The 21228-nt window shown below is 36.1% G+C and overlaps 1 protein-coding gene across 2 annotated transcripts in view; it reads right to left on the bottom strand.

The window, feature by feature from the left end:
- Nucleotides 1-3285: 3285 nt before the first annotated feature.
- The window catches only part of LOC113853730 (alpha-N-acetylglucosaminidase), a 70528-nt gene continuing 52585 nt past the window's right edge, over nt 3286-21228 (bottom strand). Inside the window, exons 15-19 of one of the 2 annotated variants that reach the window (XM_027484301.1) lie at nt 16424-16534; nt 8489-8733; nt 4613-4850; nt 3811-3889; nt 3286-3731 (exon numbers count right to left, since the gene is read on the bottom strand). In XM_027484301.1, the coding sequence (XP_027340102.1) occupies nt 3493-3731; nt 3811-3889; nt 4613-4850; nt 8489-8733; nt 16424-16534 (912 nt within the window). In that variant the 3' untranslated portion in view covers nt 3286-3492. The remainder of the gene's footprint in view (nt 3732-3810; nt 3890-4612; nt 4851-8488; nt 8734-16423; nt 16535-21228) is intronic. The other variant, XM_027484302.1, reaches the window with a different exon arrangement.

Raw genomic sequence — 21228 nt, 5'->3', positions numbered from 1 at the left:
ATAAGTAAAAGCTACAAGTTATTAGAAAGTTAAAAGAAAGTACCATCATCACCATCTCCATGATCAATACCATTAAGCTCATCTCTTATATGAATAAGTGATTGTATATGCTTATCTTGTTCATCTTCTTTGAAATGTATTCCTTCCTTTTTGAAAAAAGTGGTCCAGACTCATTGTTGGGCAAATTGGTTTTCTCGTGAGCCTCTTTTGATTGTGCTCCTCTTGAATGCATGTTTTGGGTTGGTCCTTCCCACTATTAATAATGTTCTGCCCTTGCTTTTGACTAAATATTTCACCTTGTGTCGTACTTTTAGTCCTAGACAAATATCTCATTTCTACCTCTGAGAAGATGCCATAGTTGGTTGGATTATGTTTTTCTTCATTGGTAGTCTACTATGCCCAATTTCTATTACCTTATGAGTTTCTGGTGTTGTCTTCTAACTTTATTGGGCTTGAGTTTTCATGCTATTTTTCTTGGTTTCTTCTAATCCCTTTTATGTCTTTATTTGATATAGTTTCACCAATTCTGCACTTGACCTACTATTCATTTTCATTTTAGGAATTCGGTCTTCCTCTTTCTACCTTAGGGTCGATACTCTTTTTCTCTTATGAGTTTCTCCTTTGTTCATTCTATGTACAAGAAAAAATAAAGGAAATGAAAGTCAATACACATAATAGGTGAGTATGGTAGGGCAAGCACGAATGTATTAGTGAGCCAAAAATAGGTGCAACAAAACTGTTTCTCTACCTAAACTATTTTATACCATCAAAGAAGAAAAAAAAAGCCTGCTTTCAAACCAATCAATCATATCGAAACCAAATTGTCAAGAGAAGAATTCCATATTTTTCATATGGAAGCATAATATAAACTATTTTCTACCAATCAAAGCAGAAAAAAAAGTTTACTTTCAGACCAATCAATCATATCCAAACCAAGTTGTAAAGAGAAAAATAAAATAAAAAAACCTTACTTTCAAACAGCTTTTGCAAGCAAAAATAGGTCAACTATTAAAGAAGGTTCAATAATAACAATAACAAGTTAAGAATAAAAAATCATAAAGTAGGAACAGATTACCACAACAACTCAATACCTCAAGAATCACGTTCAGATGTTGGGTTTTTAATGAGGCCATGACACTTGGTCTTTAATTTCTCTCCAGTTGGAAATATGAGCAACACTCTAAGCAGTAGCGATGCATTAACAGCAACGAACGTGCAGGACGTAAAAGGGTGGCACAACAGAAAGGACAATGATGAACGTAGATGAGGATGAAGGGAACACAAATGACAAAAAGGAAGAAAGAAGAACAAATGTCCTATGAGAGAGAAAGGAAGAAACGAGCAAGCTTCAACAAAAGGGGCAACATGCAATCTAAGAGATAAAAGGCAGCAACGATTTTTTTTTTTTTTTTTTTGGCTATGGGTTTGCAAGCAAGAAAGAGGAGATCGATTTTCAGGCAAGAGGACGAGAAGTAACTAGGTAATATTTTGTTTCAGAGAAGCAATAAACGAGAGACATTGGGAACCTATTTAGTTTCAGTAATTGGTGGGAACATTAAAATTATAACTGGAATCTAGAGTCCACAATTTTGAAGCATAGCTCAAATGAAAGATAGAAGCCACAACATACAAGCGTGGTCTATTAATAGTTCAAATGTAGCTGATTTACTCTAAATAAGCCAGTTTAAGAAGCGTGGTCTTTTCAATCTATGGCTACATTTTACAAGCGTGACAATAAAAGCGTGGCCAAAAGTTATGACCTTGGCCCACTCCACTAAAAACGTGGTCTTTGATCATTATAGGCCACATTTTCTAAGTGTTGGCCAAAATAGCATATTTATTGGAGTGCCTATATTATATTTAGTATCTCATGTATGTGAATTGTTTTAAATTTTATTTTTATTCACGAATGTCAAATATCTTCTTATTTTTCCTATCTAAAACATAAAAATAAATAAATTTTTATATTCGTATAACAATTATAGACAATAATATATATATATATATATTTGAATAATCTACATTCTAAAACTACATTTTACCTATACATATTATTTGATTAACATATAGTTTAAGAGTCGTGCCTTTTTTTAAAAAAAAAACTAAAAATTCAGTTCTAAAGTGTTTCAACGTTGAGAAACGAATTAATTGATACATTTTATTTAACATGAAAATAATAAAATATTTTTGACATAAAATGAGATGTAGATTACTAAATTATTGATTTTAGTACTACTATCTTTGAAATTAAAAGTCGCTAATTCTGCAGCAATGAATGCCAAAATTTTGAAGGTAATACATTATTAATACATTTCATTTAATAGAATTATGTTTAAAATGGATTTTTCAAAATAAAAAAAGCCACAATACTTCTAAATTTATAATAAGCACAAAATTAACTAAATCTTAAAATTAATTAACCACATTTTAACTTTAGCTAATCAAATAAATATGTTTGGGTGATAATTGGAACACAGGTCAAATAGTCAGTCTTGTTACCCCTTTAAAAGCAAATTTCACTAATTTTATAGCATTGCTTACTAAATTTTTAGAAGTGAATGTATTAATACACTTTATTTAATATGACAACATTAAAGAATAAGTATTTTTTTTAATACAAACAGTACCAATATGGTAAGTATAAAATTAACCTTATGTTAAGTAAATAAAGATGTAAATTGAAACTTAAATATAATATATATGCTATGGTTCTTCTTGCATCTTTTAAATATATTACTTCATTTAGTTTTCTTTAACTTTTCACTTATTGCATCTTTTATATATTTCTTGGTATTTTGAATTTAAATCGTTTAGACTTTTTTTTTGGTTATATTTTATACACTTTAAATTAAAAATATACTATTTGCAATAGATTATTTTTATAATAGAATTAACATTTTTATATAAACCCGTTCCTCACACAAGTACGAAATGTAGTAATGAAAACATAACTATGGATAAAGTATAATTTAATTTTAAATAATATAAAAATTAATAAAAAGTATTGAAAATAATATTAAATACTATTAGATTTTTGTTGACTGTAATCCCACGTTATCTGGCAAAGAAAAAGTATATATTTTGTATTGGATTCAAACTAAGAAAAAAGACAAAAAGAAAAGATGTTGGAAGCGATTCAACATGTAAACATGTCATTGCTCAAAGAAATATCAAGTGAAGCAAAGGAAAACACTTATTTTTTGTGGAATTCTCGCAACACACTTTTCCGATTCATTCTATTCTATTAGCTGAAATTTATTGAAAATTGTATGGATTCCACTGCTAATTTAACGAGCTTTTATTTTTAATAAATTTCAACTTTCTGAACCTATTGCGAGAACTCATTTTTTATCGTTGAAGAATCACACAATTAACATAATTCATTTGAAACGTACATTTATTCCGGGAACACAAAAGCCAGTACCCTATATGTGAAGGGGCTTGGTATTACTTTTGCATTATTGATAATCTCCCAGTTGATGATTTATCAACTTATTTTGCACAATACTTTTCATACAGAGCTTGAGAGATGTCTAAAGCGTCTCCTTTGGCCTTCCCTGGATAGAGCTCATTACCTTCCTGCCATTTGTTTGACTGCGAAATCCATTGTTTTCGCCACTCAATCAACTTGAACTTCTCATTTTGTCTCAAGCTTTCTGACAAATGACTAAAATAGGTTAAAGCTCGGGGAAGATAGTAGCTTTTCAGAAGCCCACTCCAAAACTTGTTAGCTGATCAGGTACAAGACAGAAACAGGAAAAACGTCAAAACAAGAATGAAATTGCCATATCAGGAATTAATGTATTTTACCATAATCATGCAGCTTGCTCTGAGCAGTTTCATTGGTATCAAACCACATTGTCACTTGCGTCCTAGCATTCCATTCGTACTGGGGAGAAAAGGTAAATGCATTAAACCACCTCATTTGTTTACTTGACAGTTATCTAGATAATATACAAGATAAGAATTGCCTGATTAACTTACAATTAATAAGAGAGAAAAGACGGTGACACTATGTAATGAAGGACCATAGTATCTTATAGGTGTACATTGCCTATTTTCTTTTTTCTTCTTATTATTATTATTATTCAGGTTTGAGTGTAAATACTATACGGGTTCAAACCTTAGGCTAACACCTAGGGTACTTAATTTGTCACAGTTAATACGAAAGCTTCCCCAAGGATACCTTCACAATATGACCAGCATTAGGATATAATTTTACTTTCTTTTGAAAATAAAAATAGACACTTGAGCTATATAGAATAATTATTTAATTAATTTAATCAAATTTACAGGAAATAATCATAATTATAGCTAATAGAATTTACTTTTAATGCATTTTGATGCATATTTAAAAGTTAAATTTATGGAAGCTAAGAGAGTAATAGCAGTTCTCGGACATTGAGATATAGTGTGAGCGACGAGAGCAAAATATTAAGGACATTTGTTTGTATAGTTTGTGAAACTTCACAGAAGTACTGATGATTTTTAAAGTAGTGAGTGGAACACGCTAACTAGATAAAATTTAAATCACTTATTTCGGTAAATCCAAATGGCTTCTAGAAAAAAGGTGTTATGCTGAAGGATTACTTGTAAGGAAAACAATCTTTACCTGCTTTATCTCGCTTGGATTCACTGCCAGTTTCTTAGCACCCTCAAGCCAAGTTCCAAGAAGGAAGTTATCGTCTGAAGCAAGCAGCACATCGATATCTTTTATCAGTTGCAGGAACTTATTGCTGTGAAATTGCAAAGGTTCAATATTTTTCTCCTGAAAGGAAGTAACTGCCTTGATGTATTCTTGGTTTGCCAATTTTGATAATACTTGTCGTGTTAAATCAACCAGGTCATACCTGTCAAAAAGACAATAATGCTTTTGATAAATAGCTTTTGAATTTTTAAATCACTCAGTTAACCAATTCGTTTGCTATTTTTATCTTGCATATTCATTTTGAATTTGCACACACCCAGCTTCAATGAAAGATAAATTCAACTTTTATCCAGTCATGATCAGACTGGGAATTCACTAAATTTGTCTTGAGACAAGAACTATGTTCATTCTATTCAGTTGGAACTTGACATCGCTACCTACTGCCAGGGAGATTTTTCTATCTAGGATTATTATTCTGGGTGGTTTCTTTTTCTGTGGGTTGAGCATTCAGCTATCCTACATGCTGATGTTTTGATGCTGCTCTATTGACGGACTCCAACCCCTTCTCTAGACGTGTCTTGGTGAACAACTTCAGGAGGAGCAACACCTACTAACTCAAGGGGACATGTCACATGACAACTTTGTCACATACTATTTCTATTGCATATTCTGTCAAGAGCAAAGGGAAAGGCCATATGCGACAAGTTCAATACTTGTCCTGGTGGACACTTCTAGGTACCAAAATTAGTGGGAAGACTGATTTATCTATCTCATACTTGTCCTGACATGCATTGCTGTGAGTTTGGTAAGTCAATTGTGCACTCTTCTTGTGAAGAACACCTCAATGTTGTCTACAATTCTTAGATACTGGAAAAATGCTCTTGGTAGAGAGGGCTATTTCTTAAGAAGACTGAACAGAAAACAATTGAGACCACTGATGCTGACTAGGCTGGCTCAATCATAGACATAAAGTCATCATCTTGGTATTTTACCTGTTGAGACTTGAGAAGGAAGAGGACTGAGACATAAAATGAATGTGTCTAAACTACAAAGCAGAACATTTATTTAAAATAGAGATCATTAATATATGAATTGAATAATGAAATATATAGTTATCTGATTACTGTAACTACAAAGATATTAACTTTTCTATTTATAACATTACTATGATTACGTATTTCCAACATACCCCTTAGGTTGGAATTATTGTCAACAAAGTAACAAAATACCTAAATCCTAATGTAGTCATAATACGACTGGGATCAAAAGCATCAACATGAACCAAACTAAAAGGAGACAAAGCCTAATGGTTAATATGACTAGGAAAGAAATTGTGAATATGCTTGCCTAATTAACATAACTCACAAGACAAAGTTGATAGTTTGGAGAGACTTGATATCATTTGCTATAACTTTTGAAGACTAGGATGACCTAGCTGAGCACGAACCAGGAGAGGAGAGTCCATTACTAAACCAACATGAGCAAAGGGATATCATTGATAAGGTCCTTGTGACACAACTCCAGTCTTGCCAAAAAATAGAGTCTTTAGTAAAGGATATAGTGCAATCTAAAGAACCAGTTAGAGGACTGACAGATAACAAATTAAAGGGAGACCCAAGGACATAAGGAACAATATTAACGGATAGGAATGGAAGGGGATGAAAAGTACCAAGACCCTAAGATTGCATGAGATCAATCAGGCTATAATAACTGATTGTAAATAACCAAAAGTAGAAAGAGAAGAGAAAGGAGACTTGTTACTGGTGTTGTAATTAGTAACCGCAAAATTAAGGACCCATTGGGTAGGAGAGGCAGAGTGAGAGATACTGTGAAAGACCTGCCAGTGTGCGCAAAAGAGGTAGTGGAACTAGTAGCCTAACATTCCTTCTATCATCGAAGGAAGTCACTATAGGTGTGAGAAGCAGCAGAGGTTGAAAACACAACTGAAGCCGTAAGCTCAATAGGAGTAAGTGAGGCTGCCTGGGCCATGGGACAGCACAAAAGTAAGAGAAACGGATGTGAACAGTGTCAAAACAGTACAGACCTGCTCCAGTGTTATACAAGGTCTGAAACGCTCAACTGACAGATTGAGAATGAGTATGGGGAGATGAGTATGAGTGTGCTTGCACAAATGGTGGCTGAAACAGAGGACTCAAGCACCACCTTGTGCAGCTGAGGTTTTGGCGAGGAGGGAGAATGCAGTGAGCATGAAAGGCACACGTGTAATGCAAGCATGCTCTGATGGGTCTGAGATTTCAGGGATGGGCCAATCTGGAGGAGCTGGTGCTAATCCTGGGGTTGGTGATAGGAAAAAAAAAGAAGGCTAGTGATGAATAGTGAATCTGGCTGTGAACAATGACAAAACATGCTAGAAAAGTGAGGAAGATGACCGGAAAGACCAGAAACCTTGGAAGAAACAATGTTTCTAAAAAATCTGCCAATGAGCAGTGGGCCCACTGGGCAATAACAGATTGGAATTGTCCTCTTGTCAGACTGTAGATACCATGTTGAGAAAGAGACAAAGAAGACAGGATGAATACTAACACAATAAAGCATATATTTGTATTGATAATTGATAGGAGTAGACAATGTGTGCTTGGACCGTGAGGAAAGACCAAAGGTATGGAGAGTGTATGTTACGAGAAACTGGGTTAAGGATAGAGAAGATGAAGTGGCAGGAGTTGTAACAGAATTGCCAAACAGTGGGGAATGAAGATTTGGTGTATATTGGGGATGAGCAGGGGAGAGAGAGGGGGCTGGTTACTATAATTAAATATATTTAACAGAATACAAAATTGCCTACTCTAATAACAGTCACATGACAGATTTTATTTAATTCCTACGCCTCCTAGAATAACCTGTAGCATAGGTGGTTTGCTTGTGCCTAGGATTGGATCCGTGGCCCTACCAAAGAATCAAGCAAGGAGGAGAGAGTATGACCATGTACTTCAACACTCTAAAGAGGATATGGAAAGACCTAGAACTTTGTAATTGCCATGAAAGGAAATCATTTGAGGATGCCAAATATCATAATCAGGCAATTGAAGAAGGTAAAATCTTCAAATTTTTGGCAGGTTTGGATGATGAGCTTGATGAGGTCTGTGCAAAGGTCATTGGAAGGGGTCCCTACCTTTCATAGGAGACTTGTTCTTGGGGGTACAAAGAGAAGAAATTGGGAGAAACATTATGCTGGGGAAGCGAAAGAAGATAGAACCTGCAACTACACACGGGAGACATGTTGGTAACTCCACAGTCGACCAGCCAATTTCATGGGAACTAAACCCAGATTTAAGTTTGGTCGCACTGCTACCATAGTACACAAGGTAAACAAGAACCTCATCAGGAAAGAATAAGTTGATTAGCTCCTCATCAAACTTCTGCAGTCCAGTACATCCTGCAGTATGCTGTAAATATTCCATAAATTAGGAAATCTGCATTTATTGCGCTGATATTGTGACAGGAATCTTTCCTATTTCCTTTTAGCTGTAATCTTCCATTAGGTCATGTTATTTTCCATTCCCTATAAAAGTGACTGCACTGTTTGACTGAAATAATGCACAGTAAAATATTTTCAACTCTAACTAAATAAGATAACGTATGAGGTTAAGACAAGGAAATATGGTAACTAATTTTAAGGGTTAAGGAAATAGGGAAACTACTTCTAGAGAATAATCTCAAAGGCATACTAAGATATGATAAGATATTTTTGGATATTTCTACATATTCCAATATAAGTGATTAATTACAAAGAAAAACTTAACATGGATAATATGCTTCATGTTAACTGACAAGTGACTAATGTAGAATAAACTTCAGCACATGGTAAATTCAATAGATTACCGATATGTGAGACTTCCAACAAGATTCTTCCCACCAGCTTGGAACAACTGTAACGCCTTGATTACATCTTCAGATGGGTACCACAAATGAGCCTGTGGCATATGAGACACTGTTTCCTGGAATAAGTATCTTCTATATCCAGATGGAAAAGAGTAAATTTTCCTCTGGTGGTTTGATACACCAGTTTCAAAATTTGTTGACGGGTCCCAATCAGGAAACATTACAATAAAATCATGATTATGGTCCTGAAATAATGACAAGTTATCCCAATCAGTATCCAAAGCAACTGCAATACTGCACCACTGAACTCTACTCCCTCGCTATACCCCCCTCCCCCAAAACACACACACACACACATGCAAAGAGGCAGTTCAAACACTTAAAAAAGAAAGATGTAATATTGGCTTGCCCAAGAATGTCCATCATAGTTGTTGAAATTATGTAAATATAGTAATACTGTAATAGGGAAATTAGTATTTTTATAATTATGATAACTCTAACTGTATATTCAGTATGAATGATCCCTATTATAAATATATGTTCTGCTGTGTAGTCCAGATAAGAATTCATCCTATGTTTCTCGTTCTCCTTTTGTAACAATAATTCTCCATGCAAGAAAGCATTTTTGACATTGTGTTGATGCATTTCCCATCCAAAGCTAAAGAAAGGATTATCCTTATTGTGTTTATTTTGGCTACCAGAGGGAATGTTTCTTCATAGTCAATCCCATAGGTATATGTGTATCCCTTTGCAACCAGTCTATCTTTATAGCGATCCAACATACCATCTGAGCAATATTTCACATTGTAGAACCACCTGCAGCATACAGTCTTTTTATCCTTTGGCTGCTCAACAATCTCCTACATCTCATTTCTTTCTAATACGCTCATTTCTTCATTCATGGCTTGAATCCAATTTTCATCCTTTAAAGCTTCTTATATTGAAGAAGGGGTTCTAACAGAACAATGGTCAAAATAAAGCTTTAGTGCTGCATAGAGAGGTGTTAGTAGACACAAAATAAAGCTTTGAATCCAATCTCTTCTCTTTCTCAAGGCAATTGACAAGTTATTAGGATTAGGTTCAATAATTATCTAAGAATTTGTGTAGAGAATTAGAAATAGGAGTACTAACCTCTGGTTTGGGCAATTGGAGTTGCTCTTGGACCAAGTCAGGCTTTTTGTCTTCGTTGATATTGATACTTGTCAAGAAACTTGGGCCTAACTCACTCCCAAAAGTAGCTCATAGGAGGAAGACTACCCTAGCCAATGTGGACACCTTAACACACCCCTTCACGCCTAGGATTGGACATTTGGTGTGTGAAATTTGCAGCATTGGACATCTGCACAGGTAGCACAATAGGACTTTACATCTGTGGCAACCAAACATTCAAACTGGATAGGCTTTGATACCATGTTAAAATACTTGAGCCTAACTTACTCTCAAAAACTAGCTCATAGGAGGAGAACTACCCTAGCCCTCATAAGAAATATTCTAACTCTTTTTCTAACTTATGTGGGACATCTTAATAATACCCAAAGAATCTGTCTTCATTTTCCTGTGTTGCTGGTTCAAAGTTCTTGATTTCGTCAAGGGTAGTGTCCTCCTCATTAGTCAAGTCTTGCATAAGAGAGAAAAAGATGACTCATTGAAGAACTCAACTTCTAAACTAATCTCCCCGTGAAGCTGAGAATTGAGGTATGTAGAGATTAAGAGAGAAAGAGCATAGAGAGAGAGACAGATTAATGTGCAGGAATTGGATACTCTACAATGTGTAGACCCTTATATTTATAAGGATACATGTATAACCCTACTGGCCAAGTCCATTATTATAATACTAAAATAAACCCTAATTTTAATATGTCTATTCTAACTATTCATAACACTACCTCTCAAGCTGGAGTATAGATATTAATCATGCCCAGCTTGTTACAAATATAATTGCTACTGTCTCATTTAAAGCTTTTGTAAACACATTTGCTAGTTGGTCGCCTGTCCTAACATGAGAGATGGTTATAAGCTTCTGCTGAACTTTTTCTCGAATAAAGTGATAGTTTATCTCAATATGTTTCGTCTGTTCATGAAAAACTGGATTTGAGGTAATGTGTATCGCTGCTTGGTTGTCACACCAAAGTTGCATAGGCTTAGTGCTACCAAATCCTATCTCTTCCAGCCTATGTTTCAACCATATTAACACACAAGTAGTCTGAACCATCGCTCTGATTTTTTATTCAGCACTTGATCTTGAAACAATGTTATGCTTCTTACTTTTTCACGAAATTAAATAACCTCCCAATCAGCATCAAAAAACGCCTCTATCTATGCATGTCCATGATCTTTGTACACAATTTCTTTTCTTGGTGCTTTCTTCAAATACTTCACAATGCGGATTAGTGCTTCCGAATGAGTATTCGTTGGAGATGACATAAACTGGCTAACAACACTCATTGGAAAAGCAATATCTGGCCTTCTGTTCTGTATTTTTGTGAATCTGCAAAAGGAACTCCATCTGCTGTCAGTTTCACTCTTAACTCCATAGGTGTCTTACATAGTTTTGCTCCTTTTAGTCCGGTCTCAGTCAATAAGTCTAAGACATATTTTCTTTGTGAAAGGAAGATTCCTTGCTTGGAGTACATGACTTCAATACCCAAGAAGTATTTCGGAATTCCCTAAGTCTTTTGTCTGAAACTTGGTTTGAAGAAATTTCCTTAGGTTGTTGATTTCTTCTTTGTCGCTACCTGTAAGAACAACATCATCAACATAAACAATAAGTAAAATACAACCGTGGTTAGTCTGTTTATAAAACACTGTATGATTACTCTTACTCCTCACTAATCCAAATTCCAGAATCACGTCACTGAATCTCCTAAACCATGCCCTAGGCGATTGTTTCAAACCATATAATGACTTCTTTAAACGACATACTCTTCCACACTCCCCCTGAGCAACAAAGCCATGTGGTTGCTCAATGTACACCTCCTGTAAGTCTCCATGTAAGAATGCATTCTTGACATCTAGCTGGAATAATGGCCAATGATGCATAGTCGCAAGAGAGATGAAGATGCAAACAGATGAGAGTTTAGCAACTAGAGAGAACGTATCACTATAGTCAACTTTGGGCATACCCTTTTGCAACAAGGCGTGCCTTCAAACGAGCCACAGAACCATCCAAATTAACTTTCACAGTGTAAACTCACTTACAACCAATAGCTTGTTTGCCTTCGGGAAGAGGAACCAAATCTCAAGTATCATTCATCTCAAAAGCCAACATTTCTTCCTCCATAGCATGTGTCCAACCATCATGACTGAGGGCATCTGCAAGGGTCTTAGGAATAGAGAGACAGTCTACACCAGCTATGAAGGATTTAGATGTAGAGGATAAATGAGCAGACGTCACATAAGAAGAAATAGGATATATGCAAGATCTCTTACCTTTTCGGATAGCAATAGGAAGGTCAAGGTCAGACATAGGATCTATTGACAATTGAGGAGATAATGGTCGAGGTTGAATATGATCTTGATATTATTAGCCAAGGGGGGCACATCATCCTATTGCACATCATCTTTTCAGTTCATGTTTTGGCCGGCTAGAGTATGTTTGCTCAAAGAACTTGAAACCTGTATCAATAGGAGCCAGAGGTGCAATAGGATGTGTAAATTGGACAAGAGTATAAGTCAAGAAGGGTTCATCTACCTCATACATGGACTGAAAAGATGAAGAAGAATGGAAGACCTTCAAAGAACGACACATCAGAGGAAATAAGATAACGACCAAGATCAGAAGAAAAACAACAGTAACCTTTTTGTGACCGAGAATAACCCAAAAACACACATTTGAGGAACTTTGGATCAAGTTTAGTTACCTGAGGACGAACATCAAACACAAAACAAGTGCAGCTAAAAACTTTAGGAGATAGAAAAAAGAGAGATTGTGATGGAAAAAATATAGAGTGGGGAATATCATCATGTAACATACATGATGGCATGCGATTAATTAAATATGTAGCAGTACAGCATCAGCCCAAAAAGTTTTAGGAACTTTCATTTCAAATAGTAAAGAACAGGCTACCTTCATAAGATGAAGATTTTTACGTTCAACTACTCCATTTTGTTGTGGGATAACAATACAAGAAGACTGAAGTATGCCATGTTTATTCATAAAATTAGTGAAAGATGCAGAAAAATATTCTTTAGCATTATCACTTCTAAGAATGTGCACACAAGTATTAAATTGAGTTTTAATTTCAACACAGAAATTACAAAATATAGAAAAGAAAAGACTTCAGATTTAGATTTCATAAAAAACAACCATGTTGCACGAGAATAATCATCCATAAAGGTAATAAAATATTTAAAACCAAATTTAGAAATAACTAGGCAAGGGTCACAAAGATCAAAATGAACAATTTCAAAAGGGGCAGAGTGGTCAGGAGACTTATTTTCTGTAGTGCTCTTGAGCTCCTCAAAGGAAGACTGCATAACTTTGGAAAAGACATCGGTAATATTATCAACCTGCTTTCTTGACAGAATCTGAAACCGAACTACCTCATATTTCGGATCAAGTCCGGAGAGCCAACTTAAAGTCATGAGTTTCTTTTGTTGCACTATCATTTTGTCAAAAGTTTTGCAAGCTAAAAGAGATTGTATCTCCTCAGTATGCTTCTTAAACTTCAAAAAATAATCGATTAGCTTCCGCTTCTTTTGTTTGGGTCGATAAACTTCCTGCAAGAGAGCATATAACTGATTCAAATTATCAGATTTTCCAAAAATAAATTGCAAAAAATCCCACAACTCCTTCACAGTTTTGTAATGGGTAATAATCGCTTGTATTCGCCTATCAACAACGTTTACTAGCAACGCAAGGATCTTTTTATCACGTATTTTCCATATGTCAACATCCTTAGAATTGACAGGTGCTGTTTCAGTCAAATGATTATCCTTTCCCATTTCACCCAAGGTAATCTCAACCAAATACTTCCACTCCATATAGTTCGTACCATCTCCATCCAGCTTAACATCGTTAAGTTTGGATAGAGATACAAACTCCATAACAGCCCCTTGTGTTGTGCATCCTACATATCCTGGCTATCACATTCAGACATTGTAACGTCGCACTCAAATCACCAGAAAAATTTTCCATCCCCACAGCAGCCATGGTTGGCCTTTTCTGAAGCTACTGTTTTTTTTTTTTTTTGGGCGGCGGTGGGGGTGGTGGCGGCGACCAAAGAGAGAACCTAGAAGGCTTTTGATACCATGTAGAGATTAAGAGATAAAGAGCATAGAGAGAAAGACAGATTAGTGTGCTAGAATTGGATACTCTACAATGTGTATAGATTCTTATATTTATAACGATACATATGTAATCTTACTGGGCCAAGCCCATTATTATAATACTAAAATAAACTCTAATCCTAATGCGTCTATTCTAACTATTCATAACAGGGTAGAAAGACACTTTCATGAAAGATGACATCCATTTAGATATAAAAATGACGACTTTGTGGGTGGTAACATTTGTATCCTTTCTTGCTAGGTGCATAACATACAAGAATACGCTTGACAGCTCGAGGATCTTATTTTCCTCTATGAGGATGAGCATGAATAAAAACATCATCCAAACTCTGAAAGTCAAAGTGGGAATAGTAGGAAAGAAGAAGTTCATAAGTTGGATAGGACTGACACCATGTAGAATTCAAGAAGGTAACAGTGGAGAACTTGCACAGGTGAGCTCATGAGTAGCACCCTTATTTATGGTTAGAGAACAAGTGCTAGATGGCTTATTAAATATATCCATGAGCGCTCGTAGACATTCCAGTTCTGCTTTGCTAAGGGCAGGGATTGCTTTCTCAGTTTGTGACATTGGAAGATCTTCATTGGCAATCTCATAGTCAGAGATTGCATGATTGGCATGTCTCCCTCCAATGCAGGCAAGGACCTTATCCTTTCCATGAAGTTTATAGCACATATCTTTAGTGTGGCTGGACTTCTTACAATAGTTGCACCGTGCACCAACACTCCTCACAGTTAGACTTCATGGAAAGCTTCCCATTTGAGGAAGTTCTTTTTCTAGATACTAAGGTAGATCCTTCAGTGAGTTTATCTTCTAGCATTACTGCTCTGTGACTCTGTTCTCTACGAACAACATAAAACACCTGAAAAGGAAAGGCTGTTTCTCCTTGTTCAAAATCTGAACTCAGATAGGATCAAATTCAGGGTTCAGTCCAAAGAGAAATTTAAAGATTCTTGCTTTTCCGGTAAATTTTGTCAGAATGGCAGTATCTTCATTGCATTTCATTGTTAGATCCTGGCATTGATATAACTCAATCAACAAAATTCATTGTTAGATCATGGCATTGTCAGAATTTTGTAATATTCAGTCAGACAGGGACCCTTGTTTAGTGTGGTATATTTGATTCTCCAAATCATAACAGGCTGAGATGTCCTTCCTTTTTGAGCAAGTTTGTTGCAGATGAAACCAAATATCCTTGGCTGCAGAGAAGAACATACAGTTCCTGCTAATCTCAAGAAGCATTGAGTCCCATAGCCACGTCATAATTAGAGTCTTCGGAATCCCAAACTTCATACTGTTGGTCATCCTATTTTGGGGCTTTCCCTTCAATGTGGCTCAACTTCTTTCTTCCCTTCAAGGTTCTGTGAACAAGCTGCAACCACTGGAGATAATTGCAACCATCAAGTTGATAAGATCCCTGTAAAACAGGAAGGTCATTAGGACCTAATGCTTGAGCAGAGACGTTTTTCTCGTCAGCCATTGACGCTCAGATGAAAGAAAGCAATAAGGATTTGTGAACAACAGCCAAACAGTCCTGGTTTAGTGTCAATCAACCCCTAAAAAAGAACCAGTAAGGTCTGGCAACTTGACTAGTGGCATTGGTGTTTTGAATAGAGGCCGCTACAGTTATGCTTGGATTACACTTGCTGGAAATGGAGAGCAGAAATGTTGCACATGAGGTCGTGTGGTGAAGTTTCTGGCAGTGGCACTTCTGGATTTGGCCAGTTTGGATAGAGCGACTCTGATGGAGGTGTCACTGGTCTGAATGGAGTACCTTTCCTATGAGAGTGGCAGTGGCAACTGGCAAGGGTTACAACTAGCTGCTGGTGACAAAACTGAGGTGCAATAAAGGCACAGAAGGTCATTAAGGTTCTGGCGAAGGCAACCTGAGGTTTACCATAAGGTGGCTAGGATTTTGGAATTCAGATACCAACTTGAAAGAAAAAAGGAGTTTTTAAATTGTCCTTTATCTTATGGATAACATTACAAGGGGGTCTTACACTGTATTTATAGGCTAATTCTACCATACTCAAATCTGTCCTGTTTACAGAAACAAATTTGGTCTAATTATGGTAATCAGAATCTGTCTTATGATAATCACAGCATATCACCTTTAACCTGTTCTGATTTTATTGACCAAATATCCTAATAAGTGAAGACTTGTTTCATCCATTTCATCTTGAATTAGTTCTTGAATAAAGGACTATTGGGTTTATTATCATTATCATTGCCAAGATATGTAAAACGATTGATTGAAAGAAAAATGTAATTCATAAAAAAGCAAATATATAAACTAGATTGATAAATAATATATGTCTAAATGTTGAAATTATAGGCTTGAGGTAGAGAACAAGAGAGAGAAAAGTGTTCAATATATGAAGATTATAATGATATTGTTTTTAATAATGCGATACAAAATACAGGGCTTTATTTACACTAAAATACAAGGTGAAGTAGAAGAAAGCACTGCAACTAGTACAAGCCCAGTAACACAATAAGAAGATTTATCATAATCAAGTAAGCAAATATATTAGGAAATATAATGAACAATTCTAAAATATCATGTGAGTTACTTTAAAATAGTCGAAGGTACAATAAAGATATTATGAGATAATTGTAAAGCAGAAATTAATGCATGAAATACATACAGCAATTCCGTCAGTACAATTGTAAATTGTACGATAAAGAATCTCCCAAGCTGCCTCAACTTGATGAATGACTTTACCATATCGTCTATGTGAATAACTCTTGATCCATTCCTGCAAGATACAACGAGAAACAAAATTTCAACAGACTTACTATTATAACAGAGCCTGAATGTAAATGTAAAACGGAGAAATATAGTGGTCCCCAAACATTGCAAAAAGCCCTGGTCCGGTTGTCCTGTTTAGCAATAGATATCTCATGCACCATGATAACCAAACTTTTCAGGGTTGATACTTATGGGGCTGAATGTTAAGCTTATGCTAGATGAGGGGGAGCCATATTCAGACCAAGATCATAGGTACTGACCCATTATTACTGGGGGTCAATGAGAAGAGGAAAAAGAGGCAGAGAGTCAAAATCTCTGACCCTGTCGCAACTATCTAGCAGCTATGTGTAACCAACTCGTTAGGCAGTTATTAGTCAGCTATGGTCCTTAAATAGAAACTTAGAGAGGAATGAGTAGCAATTCTTTTCAAACTGATTCAGCTACCACATTAGAGCTCAATTGGTCTAGGGCTCTTGAATAAAATCAATATTTTCCTACTAAGTTGATTCCAGTGTTTATAAGAAGATATAAAAAAAGGGTAGGAAAATTGAACTATCTCATTATGACTAGACCAGACAAATACATTGGAGTGTAAGGCAGCCGTTTCATCCACCATCGACTTTCACCATCCCAAATGAGACGACCTCATCTATAGTCAGAGGTATAAACACAATATAGGAATGAAACAAAAGCAAAATAGAAAGGAGATATGCAATTATAATTCAAGTGACAAATATAAATAGGATTATAATAACAAGAGGATCTGACTGACACCTTTGTGCAGTTTATGTTCATGAGATAGAAGCGGAAAAGTGGTTGGAGTGGCAGATGAATCTGGAGGATTGAGCTCCAATTATTGCAGCTCAGGATTTGTACGATTCTTCCTATGGTTGGTGAGAAGAGGAGGAGGCAAGAGAATAGGAGCAGAAGCAGGTTGAGGAGAATAAGCACTTGAGAGAATGTTGTCCAAGTGGCTGAAAACATCAAAAGAAGAGGAGAAGGACTGACTTTTAAAGAGGTTGACATGCACAGAAACAAGGTAATGATAGAGGTCTAGAGAATAACGTCAATAACCTTTCTAAAGACAAGATTAGCCTAGGATAAGACACTTGAGTGATTCGACAGAGTTTCCCTCTGACTAAAGTAAGGTCATGGAAAAAGCAAGTGCATCCAAAAACTTGAAGGGAAAGAGAGTAAAAGTCGATTAGGAAACAAAATGGAATACAATATCTGAGTATTAAGGATAGAGGAGAGCACAGAGCATGCAATTGTCAGTTTGCAAGATTTTAATTTGAGTGTTGAATTGAGTTTGTATATCAAAGAAAATGATTGAAAAATAGAGAAAATGTTCTGTTTTTAAGTAAAAATATTCAAGGCTACAAAAAAATCATCTATAAAGTATAAAGGTGACAAAATATTGATAACCCTAAAGTAGAAGTAGCATGACTTGTACACTAGATATCTGAATGGACCCAAAAAAAAAAGGAGACAACCTTTTTATTGACATGACTAAGGAAAGAACTCCTAATATGTTTTCCTAATTGACACGACTCACAATCTAAAGTGGACACTTTGGACAACTTGGAACCATGACATGTAGTCTTTGAATGTTGGAAGGACCCAATTATTGAGATAGCAGGAGACTTGGTGATTGAACAAAAAATCGGAGCTATTGTGGTAAGATAATATAATCCTAAAGATTCATATCCTACTTCAATCATTTGCCTAGTAGTCCAAAACAAGAACAGTTACTAGTTAAAAGAATTAAGTAGAAGAACTAGTAAATTTGTTAACAGATATGAGGTTGAAAGGGCAACCCGAAACAGAAAGAACTGACTCTAAGGAGAGACTTAGGAGTGAGGTTGTGATGGAGACCAAGCCTTGAGAGATCATGAACAAGAAAGGACAAGGAGCCCAATGAGCCTAATACATTTCAAGGACTTGGAAGCCAATGACGAGAGCAAGAACCAAAAAGATTAAGGAGGCCCTTCAACAAGCCATGATCATATTATTTGGAGAGGAGCCCAACATGAATCAAGAGAGGCCCAAGATGGTGAATTGCATTTAAGAGTTAGAAGAGTGATGGCTTAAAGTATGCAAGGAAGGCCCAATGCTTATTGTGCACATTTTTGTTTTGGAACTTGGTTTTTTTATTTTTGTAATAATGGGCTAATATGTTAAGTGGTCCAATTCTTTTAAGTTTGTGGCTGAACTAGGAGTGTCAAAACAGCCATTGAGGGTTATTATTTTATTAAGTGTGAGTTGAATAATGCCTAGGTGGACCATCTGTTGATTGGCTGAATTATTAAGAGAGAGAGTGGTGCTTTTAGTTGCCTATTTCGGTTACAAAATGGTCATTAAGTGAAGCTTGATGAGTGGAGCTTAATGGGACTTTCAATGAACATTATTGCTGTAATAATTTCAGCCACTAACTCATTGCTTAAGGGATGATCAATTTGAATGAAAATTCAGCCTTTGCAAACTTAGAGAGTGATTTTCTAGATTTCTTGAGTGATTCAAGAACTTAGGTTTATCAAAGGATATCCACTCCCTTTGTGTGCATGCCTAACCTGGTGAAAGAGTTATTCTTTCATTCCATTCCCAATTTCCCCAATTACGTGATTGAACCCTAATTCCCCTATTTCCCCAAATTCGAATTTCAACTAGAAAGGAAACCTAATCTTTATAATTTTTACAAATTCTGCATTTTATTTCCTTAATTATCATCACTATATTATTTTCTTTCCATTTTTGTTCACCCTAGTAAGGAAACTCTAATTTTTCCTTGTGATAACTCAATTTTGCAATTTCTTTTTTCAAATTAATCCCAATCAATCAAAGACTCAATTACCGTGAATAATTCTTCCCCAATTCTCCTAGAATTTCGAATTTCCCCAAGGTCCAAACCCTAACGGTCCAATTATTCCTAATTCGCCATTGAGGGACACATCAGGTTGTAATACCAATGCCAGTGACTCTGGTGTGAGAACCATTAGCTAAGCTGATAGGAAGAAGATAAACAAGAGAAGAGAAGTATTATCAGACAGGCGCCGAAATCAAGAACCCAAGGGCCATGGGATGGAGACTGAGAAGCAAAGGCAATAGGAGTACTTGTTTGAGCTACAGAAGTGACTGAATCATACAAAAAAATTATTGGATTGGAAAGAATCTGCTTGCAAACAGATTAAAGTTCCAGTGAAAGACAATGAGAACTAGCACCATTAAGAATTTTCTACGTTGTTGAGCATGCTTTTCTTCATCACTAGTAAAAAGCATAAGCGTATTATATTCAACCATTAAACTACCAAGCTTACCTAAGTAATTCAGCAAATCCATAACCTATTTCTTTATGGTTAAGGTTGTTGGTGTGACCATATACAGAGACAGTGGATCTTATTGGAGTAGACATTTCTGGCTTTCTCCTAGACCTTAAAGGAGGTCTTAAAATAGTCGTATTATTCTTGAAGTTTAGCACCCATAGGATGCTGTAAAGAGAGGCATTGACCTGCTTCCAATGGTCATGCTTGTCCGCAGCAATCTCCTTGGCCTGGTTGGTGAGATGATCTTGGCAGCCTTGCCTTGGAACCATAGTCCTCATGCAAGGGATCAAATGCAAAGTGGTGAAGGTCACAACAGCTTTCTTTGACTTCAACATCATGAGCACATGGTGGAGAAGGAAAAAAAGAGGTGTAGAATAAAAGTGATCAAGAACTGTACCAGGAAGGTCAACAGAGGGTGGGAAGATACTGAGCGAGGGTGCTGGAGCAGGATCAGCATTGGAAAGGACAAATATGAGCAAATAGGGACAGGGCATGAGATGCACACTTGCTGATGGAGGCAGCAGGTGTGGGAACATGCAGTGGCCCTTGGATAGTGGTCGTCACTGGGAGGAGGTTTCTGGTCGCAGCCTCAGATTGCCAAAACAATTGAAGGCAGTGGACTACTTATTTTTCTTGATTTTGTGGAATAGGAAACACAGGATACTCCTATGCTCACTTCCCTCAATAACCTAATCAACCCTAATATTAAGGGTTTCTAATTTGTAATATGACAATGCATCAATGTAAAAGCTGAGATTTTCTGTCAGGTTTGGATGGATTCCAACCTTGAATGCACACACTCACTCACAATTTCTCAGGAATTGTAGAGGAAACGAAAAAGGGAATTCTCATTGATAGATTCACTTTTGTACAAATGGTCTTATTAATAATCCTGGCTTCTAATGATAATAACCATTTTTCGCGCTAAAGCCAGGATTGTTTGCTCTTTAAGCAATATTAACAACTAATAACATAATTAATCCTATTTTAATCCTCCTAACTTTCTATTATTACAATTCCCCCCCCCCTTCAAATTAGGACTTGTCCCCAAGTCCTCTGCTCTCCACTCAAAATCTGGATATTGGGTTTGTAACTCATGTAATTCCTTCCATGTTGCATCCTCTGGATTGGTCTTGTTCCCACTGCACTAACACCTCAGTAATGGCTTTGTTTTTGTTCTGTTTAATTCTTTGTCCAGTATGGCCAGTGGTCTGATCAGCAAGTCCCCTTCTTCATTGAATTTTGGTAACTGTTCGCAAACTACATGGCTGCCATGATGCTTCTTTAAGAGTGACACATGGAAGACATTGTGAATTCTGGTATCTGTAGGGAGGTCCAACCTGTATGCCACTTTGCCAATCCTTTCTATGACCTTGTAGGG

This window comes from Abrus precatorius, unplaced genomic scaffold (assembly GCF_003935025.1).
Source record: "Abrus precatorius isolate BTA unplaced genomic scaffold, Abrus_2018 Scaffold11, whole genome shotgun sequence".
In the NCBI taxonomy this organism is placed as follows: Eukaryota; Viridiplantae; Streptophyta; class Magnoliopsida; order Fabales; family Fabaceae; genus Abrus; species Abrus precatorius.
The sequence above is the reverse complement of the archived record's forward strand: the minus strand, read 5'-3'. Positions and strand labels throughout refer to the sequence as shown.